Source organism: Trichechus manatus, unplaced genomic scaffold (assembly GCF_000243295.1).
Source record: "Trichechus manatus latirostris isolate Lorelei unplaced genomic scaffold, TriManLat1.0 scaffold00245, whole genome shotgun sequence".
Lineage (NCBI taxonomy): Eukaryota > Metazoa > Chordata > Mammalia > Sirenia > Trichechidae > Trichechus > Trichechus manatus.
In genome coordinates, this window is record NW_004444181.1 from 2,517,479 (window position 1) to 2,529,130 (window position 11,652).

Consider the following 11,652-nt stretch of genomic DNA (forward strand, 5'->3'; position numbering starts at 1 on the left):
TCTCAAAGTGTTTGGATGTGTCTAGGAAACTTCCTTGCTTTTGCTTTGGGCCAGCTGTGCTAACCTCCTGTTACAGGGATCTCTTAATGGGTCTCCCACACTCTGGTATCTTCTTTCTTTCAGTCAACCACTACCACCCTTCCGCCCCACCAGCTGAATAATTCTAAAGCGTAACTGGGCTTGTGCCACATTTCTGCTCACTAGCCTGGCTTTGAAGGCTTTCTACCATCCAATCCCAACCTGATTTTATTCCTCTTCCTTATCTACATGTTATCTCCATTCAGAGTAATCATCCACTCTTCCCACCACCTCTACACTTTGCTTCACACTGCTACTCTGAAGGGTATTTACCACCCCATCCTCCCAACCACTCCCGTGGGTCACTGTTACTTGGATCTCAAAGGGCACTCTCACTAGGAAACCTAATGATGGACTTGGCACAAAAGATCACACTCCCTTTTCTGAACTTCTACAAGTTCTTGGTTCCATTTTACGGTGCTCCTTTATTGCCATGAAGCTTTATAGCTGTTAGTGTATGTCTGTTTTCCTGCCTGGTGAGCAGGGCAAGTGTCATCAAAGTCTCAAGTTGTCCATGGCTCATGTTAGAGACGTGCAAGGGGAGTATAAATACTGGGTCCCTCACATTCTGCTTTTGCTTCCTTGATCAGTGCAGAGGGCAGAGAGAACCAGCTGGACAACATGACTTAGGAGCACACAGTAAGGCTGAAGCTAATTTAAAGTAGCTACCCATGCAGCACAGAAGCTTCTGGAAAGGGGAGGAGTGGTAAAATTCCAAGGGCAGGGGGAGAAAATTAATCAAGTCTGAGCGTGGTCCATGTCTTGAAGAAAACCATAGCCTTTAAAGGCTCAGGTCAGGAGTCCAATTTTGTTCACGTCCCAACCGAGCCTGCTTCTCTTGTGACACATGGTGTCTCTTATCCCTCCCTTCTTTATAAAATCCACTTTGGGTTATGTGGTAAAAAAAGAGGTAAAAAGAAAAAAGTAGACTATTTAGTATCTGGTGCAGAGTGCTAAGAGCCCTTATTACTCTAGAGGCAGAAGCCGATTTGATCAGGGAAGACAACTTCAGTTCATCAAGAGCAGGTCAGTGTCTGGTCCTAGGTGAAAGGGAGCAACAACCCTAGGGAAGGAATATTCCAGAAGCTGACCCTCAAAAGAGCAGCAGCAGCACCTAACACTTACTGAGGACTGTTCTAAGAATTTTACCTGCCTTAAGGTGGCGCAAACGGATAACATGCTCGGCTGCTAATTAAAAGGTTTACAGCTGGAGTCCGCCCAGAGGCACCTGAGAAGAAAGGACTGGTGATCTACTTATGAAAAATCAGCCACTGAAAGCCCTATGGAGCACAGTTCTACTCTGACATACATGGGGTCACCATGAGTCAGAATTGACTCAGCAGCGATTTTTTTTTAAAGTCATTTACTCTTAAAAGTAACCACGTCTAAAAGAGCTCCTTTGGATTGTTCAGTGAACTAAGGGAAATGAGAGAAAAGGCAGACATGTTCCATCTGAGTTGTCTTGAGAAAGTCACCGTCTATCTTGACTCACAGAGTGTACTAGTACTTGTGGGCCTAGCCCTTCCTTCACACTGTAGCTGCAATGGCTCTAATGACAGAAGTGATTCCCTGGCAAAGTTGCACCTGCATGTATTGCCTTTGTCAGTGTTCCTGTTGCACCAGAGTTTGGTAAACTATAGCCCGTGGGTCAACCCAGCTACACTCATTTGTTCACATGGTGCCCTGCTACAATGGCAGATCTGAGTAGCTGTGACAGAGACCACATGGCCTGCAAAGCTGAAAATACTATCTAGCCCTCTACGGAAAAAGGACGTCAAACTCTGGGTTACACTGTCCCTTCCTCTGACCTAAAGAGGTATTTATCAAGAACCAATTTCATTCATCTATTGATTCGCAGTCATTATTTTCACTGATTACACATAGTTTTCCCTATAAGACATCATGGAGAAAATCAAAAAAGAATGCACAGAATTAGTAGGCAGCTGAAAGTGCGTGCTTGACAGGGACATTGCTGACAAGTGTCAATGCCCTGTGGTTTATTCAGAACAGAAACAAAATGGCACCCAAGAATGGCACTGTGAGTCAAGCTCACCACTGCCTAACTCTCTTCTCTGAAACAAACTGTCCATGAGGCCCCTCAGCATCTGAGGGCAAAAGGGCCAAGTACACGGGGGTCTCTGCTCCTTCTTCTGGGCTTTTGGTGGCACTAGGCCCCGCCATGTCAGTTCTCACCCACCCCGGGCAGCAGGCATTCAGGAGGATCTTGTCACCTCCCCTCTGTGCACTCAGGTTCCTGGCGTGGATTCTGGACAGGACTGTGACACCGATCTTCGACACACCATATGCAGTGTTGGGCCAGCCCACCTTCTGGTGCACCCCATTCTTTGTATCTTCCACAAACTTCTTCATGAGAGCCACCAGCTCCTCCTCTGTGATGGTCTCACTACGGAACCTCTGCTGCAGCTCTGGGCTGCAGGATTTAAGGGCTTGGATACTAGCCATGCTTGACACGTTCACCACTCTGCCTACAACACAAACACATCATTACACAGACAGACATGCACAGGGAAGACCAAGACCAAAACACCAAGACTGCAAGCTTGCATCAGGCTCCTGATGGTACAAAACTGGCAACTTTTTACAAATATTACATGCAAAAAATCGTAAAAATCTCTGCCCCAATAGGAACACAACAGAGAGTCCATGACAGAGCAGGAGAACAGTGTGGAACAGAATTCAAATTCAAATAAAAAGACCAGACTTAATGGTCTGACTGAGACTGGAGGAACCTCAGAAGCCATGCCCCCGGATGCTATGTTCACCCAGAACTAAAACCATTCCCGAAGCCCACTCTTCAGACAAAGATTAGACTGGACTATAAAACATAAAATAACACTCATGAAGAGCATGCTTCTTAGTTCAAGCAGATACATGAGACCAAATGGGCAGCTCCTGTTAGAAGGCAGGATGAGAAGGCAGGAAGGGACAAGAGCTGGTTGGATGGACACGGAAAACCCGAGGCGGAAAGGGGGAGTGTGCCGTCACATTGTAGGGATTGCAACTAGTGTCACATGACAACATGTGCAGAAAATTCTGTAAGAGAGATTAACTTGAGCTGTAAACTTTCACCTAAGTACAAAAAAAAAATAAAAACGTAAAAATTTCATTTTGGGGTGATGAAAAAGTTCTGGAACTAGACAGTGGTGATGGTTGTACAACACTGTGAATGTACTTTATGCCGCTGAATTGTACACTGAACCACAACTGTTTGTGGAGTGACTGACCCCTTAGAGTCCTGTAAACACTCAGGAGTCCCCAATATTGGGGCCTCACTCTCCAAACTCTCAGTGTCCGAAACAAGGAGCCAAGTAGACTGGGATAACAAGCGATACTGTAAAGGTGTCACCCACTGAATAACAAACCTCAAAAACTTTACTGGATTCTAATAGCCCAGGCAGAGGAATGAAGTCTCTACCTGGCTCCTCTGGACCTTTTAAGAGTTGTCTTAGTCATCTAGTGCCGCTTTAACAGAAATACCACAAGTCGATGGCTTCAACAAAGAGAAGTTTAGTTCCTCACAGTAAAGTAGGCTAAAAGTCCAGATTCAGGGCGTGAGCTTCAGGGGAAGGCTTTCTCTGTCAGCCTTCTCATCAGTGTTACCCTGGACTGGGAGCTTCTCCATGTAGGGACCCTGGGTCCAAAGGACATGCTCTGCTCCCGGCACTGTTTTCTTGATGGTATGAGGTCCCCCTGTCTCTCTGCTCACTTCTCTCTTTTATATCTCAAGAGATTGCTTCAGGACACAATCTAGTCTGCCCATCCTCCCTCATTAACATCATAGAGGCAGGATTTACAACATATAGGAAAATCACACAATACCTGGAATCATCGCCCAGCCAAATTGATACACACATTTTTTGGGGGACGTAATTCAATCCATGACAAGAGTTTATACTCATCACATTCCCTCTATCTCTTCTTATTCCAAGAGTACCTGCTGCCAAGGTCTCTAGAACGCTAAGGAGTTTTCACCATACACTGCAATGCTTTTAAAATCTCCTGGAGCCCTTTGGGTTCCTCTGAGGTGTCCTGCAGGCCACTGTGGTGAGAAAGAAGGGCCTCAACCAAGGGGACATCCCCTTCCATCATTTGTCACACTGGCCTGCTCGGTACAGCTTTACTTTAAGAAAGGGCTCCTTGGAAAAAAATATTTGAGAACCATTGTACAGGGGAAGAACAATTTGCTTGGGAAGTCACAGGACCTACGTCTAGATCCTGGATGTGCATGTGACCTTGAGATATTTCATGCCACAATGCTCTCCTCAGTAAAATGGGAAAATATATACAAAATGCCTGGCACACAGCATCAAGCAATGTGTGTTCATCCATTCTTTATAGACCCACGAAGTGTTAGAAGTAGATGTTATGGATTGAACTGTGTTCCCCAAAAATAGGTATTGAAGTCCTGTCCTCCGTATTTGTGGATTTGATCTTGTTTTGAAACATGGTTTTTCTTTTCTAATGTTAATGTGGTCACATCAGTGTAGGGTGGGTCCTAAACCCGACCCCGTCTGAGTTATGGAAAGAGCAGAACAGACATGGAGACACTCACAGGGGAGACAGATGCCATGTAAGGGCCCATTCCACAAGCAAAGGATGCCAAGGACTGTCACAAGACACTGGAAATTTGGAGAGGCCCACAGAAGCCACTGACACGGCTGAGAACCGGATTTGAACTTTTAGAGTCCAGGACTGTGAGGAAATAAATTTCTGTTCCTTAACGCCACCCACTTGTGGTGTTTGCGTTACAGCAAAAAAGAACCAAAACAAAAGTTGTTGTCCAGTCGGTTCCCACTCATAGTGACCCTGTAGGACAGAGCAGAACTGCCCCGAAGGGTTTCCAAGGCTGTAATCTTTATGGAATCAGACTGCCACATCTTTCTCCCACAGAGCGGCTGCTGGGTTTGAACCGCTGATGGTCAGCAGCCGAGTGCTAAACCACTGTGCCATCAGGGCTCCTGTGTTACAGCAGCACTAGGAAACTAAGCAGACTCCTTCACTACCATGTTTCTTAACCATCCTCTAGCGATTTTCAGATTTCAGAAACTCGAAAACCGGTATCTCCTTAAATCAGGGTTTTTTAACACCTACTTTTCAAAATATATACAAAATATTACTTAAAAAGAAAAACGAAACAAACAAAAAAACACCATAGGCTACCAGCATTAAATAAAGCATTCTTCCAAGTTCAGCATAATGGTGTGGAGGAATGTGAAGGAAACAAGCAGGAAGGGGTTAAGGGGCTTAAGCGGCATTGACGTCTCGTTTTTTAAGTCGGGTGGTGGGTACATGGGGTTGTAGTAGTGTTCTCATCTTTTTATGTGGCTAGAGTAGTTTTTAATAACTTTGTTTTTAAAGGATTGAGAAAACAAAGAGAAATCCACATCTCTCTGTAAACAGTTTTCTCTCCGTCTTTAAGGTCACAACACCTCTTCCTTTCCTCCTCCTCCACGCCAAACAGTACACTGAACACTCCCCTTTTAGATGTTTTCTGCCACCCACAGAGGTCATGTGGTAGCTCTAAGGAGCAGCACAGGCACAGAGACAAGTGGGCACAAAGGGGGAAGGCCTTGGCAAGGAACACAGAGGAATGCTGGAAGAGACAAGGATCTTCCCCCAGAGCTGAGACAGCCTTCCCCTAGAGCTGCTGCCCTGAATTTGAACCTCTAGTCTCCTAAACTGTGAGACAATAACTGTGTTCTTTAAAGCCACCTACTTGTGGGTCTGTGTTACAGCAGCACTAGGAGACCAGGACAGGGGAGGAAGCACGGTATTTCCTTCTGGTTACCCTACCTAGGATTTCTCAGTTTTCTCCCAAAGAGGGCTAGAATAAAGTCAGAACAGGAACCGCTGTGGCTACCTTTTCAAAAGGAAAGAAAATTTTGCTCTCACAGTGAGAAGAACATAGCACATACTTACGTGTCCATTAAATTCTAGTGTTCCTCAGGCAAGAGAAATTATTAGAATAGAGCCTGCCTTACAAATCCATGAATGCCCTCACTCGTCACACTGGGACCCAGCCCCAGCACAGCGAGCACCAACCAAGCCCGGCACAGCGAGCACAACGGACCGAGTGGAAGCATAAGTTCTAAGACAAATGTGTGCAGAAGGTGCGGTGGTTGCACAAGGAGCTAGTTATGTATTGAATCGTGTCCCCTCAAATATTTATGTTGAAGTCCTAACCCCTGGGATCTGTGAACATGCTTTGCTTGGAAATAGGGTCTTTGAAGACGTTATCAGCTGAGCTAACACGAGGTCGTAGTGGAGCAGGGTGGGTCCCAATCCAGGGAGTGGTGTCCTTATGAAACAGGGAAGAGACACAGAGACGGATAGAGGGAAAACAGCCAAACAATGGAGTCATGCTGTAGCCACAAGCCAAGGAACCTGGGCTACCAGAAAGCGGCAAGGATAAGGATCTTCCCCTGGAGCCTTTGGAGAGGACACGGCTCTGCCGACACCCTGAACTCAGACTCTTAGCCTCCAGAAGTATGAGAGATTAAGTTTCTGTTCTTACAAGTCACCAAGCTGTGGGGCTTTGTCACGGCCGCCCAGGACACTAATACACAGCTCTAGACCTGCCTTCAAGTGCTGGCGTGATGAAGAGTCAGGTGACATGTGAAAGAGCCACGCTTCGAGGCCCTACTGGGCCAGTCTTAGGAGAAAGAGCCTTCTAGGGGGACAAGACAGGGAGAAGGGGGAGGGGCGAGAAAGTGGAGAGAACACACCCCGCAAAAGCAGACTGGAGAGCAACTGTGCATGCATGCACTCGGTTCAAAGCCACTCGCTTTAACCTTTCTAATGGTGGCAGCTTGCCTTAACTGATGTGTGTTTTCTGGGGTGGAGTGCCCCTTCCATCCCAGGACCTTGGGGTAAGGATTATAGCAGTGTACGAACAAAAAAACAAGGTAATCCGTTATGGCCAGAACATTGAGCATGCCGAAAGAGAGTTAAAAGGAGCCTGGGGTTAGGCAGGGTGAGATGACAGAGACCCCCATACACCATGCAAGGCAGCTTGGACTTTGTCCCTCAGGGATTTTCACAAGGGGCATGTCTGCAGACAGTATAGACAGTGCAGGGAGAGGACGACTAAGAAGGGCCATCACTCAGGGGGGCTTGCACTTGCCCAGAAATGACAGTGGAAGGGCCTGAGCTGGAGCTGGGATGGAGGTAATGAACTGGGGAAAAAGTGGTAGGCAAACTCTTAAGACCTGGTAAATGATTATACGTGGGTGGGTCACCATGTTGACATCCAGGGTCTTGGCTGGGTGGACGTGGGTTCGCTGAGCAAGATGGTTGAAGAGACAGGAGGAGCACCTACGCCTTTGGAAATGTCTGTTTTAGATGTGGAGGGGAGGGCAGCGTTGGGGGGAGGGAGGGTGGTCAGGAGGAGATGGGAAGGCAGGAAGACAAATATGTGAGTCTGGAGCTTTGGGAATGTTGTGGGGAGGTGACGGATTCAGGAGGGTCTAATTAATTGACAGCGCAAACGATTAAGTGCTGGGTTACTAACTGAAAGCTCGGCAGTTCAAACCTACCCAAAAGCACCTCAGAACAAAGGCCTGGCGACCTGCTTCCCAAAGTTCACAGGCATGAAAGCCACATGGAGCAGTTCTGCTCTGAAACATACTGGGTCTTCATGAATTGGAATCGACTAGATAGCAACTCGTTTAATGAATTGATGGAGGCCCTGGGAGGTGTAAACAGTTAACATGCTCAGCTGATAACTGAAAGGTTGGAGTTTTGAGTCCACCCAGAGAAGCCTTGGAAGAAAGCCCTGGTGATCTACTTCTGAAAAATCAGCCACTGAAATCCCAGTGGACCAAAGTTCTACTTGGACTCACAAGGGGTTTCTATGAGTCAGAATCAACTCAACAACAACTGTTTTTTTGGTTGTTGTTGTTGCTATTTTAAAATTTTTATTTAGAGATCTTAAAATACAACTATTGATCTCTACTTGTCTGGAGCAAAAGAAAAAGAAAGAAATCAAAGAGTCAAAGAAGAAATTAACCTACAGGGCTGACAGTCTACACAAACTACAGCCTCATCTACCCTGAGACCAGAAGAACTAGATGGTGCCCAGCTACCACTCTGAGCCATTCTGATCAGGACCACAATAGATGGATCCTGATACAATGGAAGAAAAATGTGGAACAGAACCTCAAATTCTTTAAAAAAAATCCAGACTTACTGGATCAGTTGAGACTGTAAGCCTCCCTGAGAACACCACCCTGAGATACTCTTTAAACCTTGAACCCAAACTTGCCGGAGGTCACCTTTAACTAAATAACAGATTATCACCTGTGAGTACCATGCTCCTTTGAAAAATCATGGTTAGGAGATCAAATGGTCAGCAATTATTCTAAAGCAAAGATAAGATGTTAAGGGAAACTACATTAATGGAAACAGAACAACCAGAACAGAAATATTGAGAATGTTCACACATTGCAAAGAATGTAAACAATGTCACTGAAAAATGTGTGTAGAAGTTGTTGAATGGAACCTAAACTGCTATGTCAACCTTTACTGAAAACACAATATGATTTTTAAAAATTTATTTAATGAATTGGTAATAGTGCTCCAATCACCAATCGGAGTCCAGCTCCCCTGACTAAGATCACTATGAGTCGGAACTGACTCACAGCAGTGGGTACAGTATAGGTACAGGAACAGAGATGAAGGAGAGAGGACAACAGGTGAATCCTAAGGGAATTCAACCTGTGAGGGGCATCTGAGCTAAGACCTGAAGGGTAAGAAAGAGCCAGGTGTGCAAAGATCTACAGGATGGAGCACCCACAATGGCCCTTAGAGGAATACAAAGTCCTGAAGCAGATCCACACCTGGCAGGGTAGAGACACAGGGAGGGGGCCAGTGTAGCTGGGGTTCTGTGAGCAAGCAGGAGCTGGGGAGGTGAGTCGGAGGCCAGCAGAGGTCAGCTCCAGCAAGCTAGGCACTGGAGAGGTGTTCCTCATCACAGACTTACCTTGGGGTTTAATCAGAGGCAGCAACTCCGAGCAGACATCTCGGGTGCTAAAAAAGTTCGTTTTCAGTGTCACCTCTGCTTGAATATGAAAGGGTGTAGAATCTGCAACTTTTGGGGAGAAAAGAACAGCGTTAATAAACTGTAACAATGTGGTAGTTTCACAGAGTGATTAGTCTCTCACCCCTCAAAACAGAGTTAATGTGAAATCTGGTGAATTCAGAAAAGCCTGGCGCTGGTTAACAGCACTGCGCCATTGTCAATTTTCCGGTTTTGATGACGTTTTGCAGTTTATAGGATGGTACCAATGGCTGAAGTTGGGTACAGGGTGCACAAGACCTTGTGTACTTTTTCTTTTTGCAATTTCTTTTTTTATTGTTGTAGTTTAAATGAAGTTTACATTTCAAGTTAGTCTCCTATACAAAAGTTTATACATTGTTATGTGACCCTAATTGCTCTCCCCATACTGTGACAGCACACTCCTCCTTTCCACCCCTGATTGCCCAAGTCCATTCAACCAGCTCCTCACCCTCTCTGCCTTCCCATCTCACCTCCGGACAGAAGCTGCCTTCTTTTTGTAATTTCTTATTTCAAAATACAAAATTAAAAGTTCACACAACTGCCCTAAAGTCCAGTCAGAGAGGAACTGTATGGAAAAAACCTGGAAAAGACACACAAGAGTCCCGCCAGGGAAACGTAAGGGTCCCTCTGGCTGGAAAGTCATCCAACTAGGAACAGCCTCGGCTCTCCCCCGAGTCCCTCCTTCTCCCTCCCTAAGGAGTCCTCCCCCAACCCCATAGGGGAGAGGGGCCCCACCGCAGGGCCACTCCGAGGCAGGCGCCCCTGGGACGCCCGCCCCCAACGCCTTACTCTTGAAGGCGATGCCTGCGTTGTTGACCAGCACGTCCAGGCCCCCATACTCGCGGCGCAGGAAGTCACGCAGGGCGCGGATGCTCTGCAGGTCGTCGATGTCCAGCTGGTGGAAGCGCGGGCTTAGGCCCTCGGCCTGCAGCTGCTGCACGGCCGCCCGACCCCGAGCCTCGTCCCTCGCCGTGAGCACCACGTCCCCGGAGAACTGCCGGCACAGCTCACGCACAATGGCGAAGCCGATGCCCTTGTTGGCCCCGGTCACCAGCGCCACGCGCATGGAGGACGACATGGTCAGGTGGGAAGGCGGTGGCACTGACCAAAAACCCGAAGAAGAGGTGAAGGACACCTCTGCGGACAGCGGACTAGTCTGCGCACTCGAAGCGGCGCGGCGCCTCTAAGTGACTGCTGGAGGCTACTCGGCGCGCAGGGGCAGGATGAGTGCCAGGGACAGGATGAGTGCCAGGGACAGCTGGGGCGAAGTGCGCAGGCGCAGACGCAGGCACCGCCCCCGCGCGAGGGAGGAGGCCCCGAGGGAGAGTACCCGCCGCCCAGGGGCTCCGCCTTTCCCGCAGCAACGTGCAGAGAATGCGCAAATGAACCTCCTGGGAGGACTTTGCGAAACCACCCTGGGGTGTCAGTGATTGCAACCGCTCGCTTTGCAGTAAAGTACCATTCGGTGTGACCCCGTGGCTAGATCTGAACTGAATCCTTATGATTCTCCAGGCGTATCCCGTATTCCCTCAGCTCTTCAGCTGCTCACAGTGTCACTTCAATAAATGATCCTTGAAAACATTTTGCTAAGTGAAGTATGTGTCACAAAAGGACAAATATATATGACCCCACTTATATGAAAGATCTAGAATAGGCAAGTGTATGGAGACCAAAGTTTCTTACTGGTTACCAGGGGTGGATGGGATAGAGGAGGAAAGGAAGACACAATCCTTAGGGGACACTGAGCTTCTGTTAAGGGTGATGAAAAAATTGTTGAACAGTTAAGGGTGATGGTTGAACAACATGAACATACTGTCACTGAACTGTACATGTGAAGACTACAGAAATAGCAAATCTATTATGACCTATGTACTTCACACACACACACACACACACACACACACACACACACACACACACACACACACACACGCCCCGTGTTTATATGGACTTCACTCGTTTACGTTCCATCTTATAGGGACCCAACAAGACAGAGTAGAACTGCCCCATTGGGTTTCCTAGGCTGTAATCTTTAAGGAACTTGGAACGAGGGGTGTCATTGCTGATGTCATATGGATCTTGGCTGAAAGCAGAAATACCAGAAAGATGTTTACCTGTGTTTTTATGACTATGAAATGGCATTCAATTGTGTGGATCGTAATAAATTATAGATAACATTGTGAAAGATGGGAATTCCAGAACACTTAATTGTGCTCATGAGAACCTGTACATAGACCAAGAGGCAGTTGTTCAAACAGAACAAGGGGAGATACTGTGTGGTTTAAAATCACAAAAAGTGTGCATTAGGGTTATTGTTTTACCACACTTAGTCAATCTGTATGCTTAGCAAATAATCTGAGAAGCTGGGCTATATGAAGAAGAAGGAGGCATCAGGATTGGAGGAAGACTCATTAACAACTTGTGATATGCAGATGACACAATCTTCATTGCAGAAAGTGCAGGTGACTTGAAGCATTTACTAATGAACTTCCATA

The 11,652-nt window shown here is 46.9% G+C and overlaps 1 protein-coding gene across 1 annotated transcript; it reads right to left on the reverse strand.

The window, feature by feature from the left end:
• Positions 1 to 1,807: 1,807 nt before the first annotated feature.
• Positions 1,808 to 10,235, reverse strand: LOC101361316 (carbonyl reductase [NADPH] 1). The gene is made up of 3 exons (XM_004389446.2): positions 9,947 to 10,235; positions 9,080 to 9,187; positions 1,808 to 2,564 (listed from the first exon to the last, which is right to left on the reverse strand). The coding sequence occupies exons 1-3, from the start codon at positions 10,233 to 10,235 to the stop codon at positions 2,128 to 2,130; spliced, it is 834 nt and encodes a 277-aa protein (XP_004389503.1). The 3' UTR covers positions 1,808 to 2,127.
• Between the last annotated feature and the right edge of the window lie 1,417 nt (positions 10,236 to 11,652).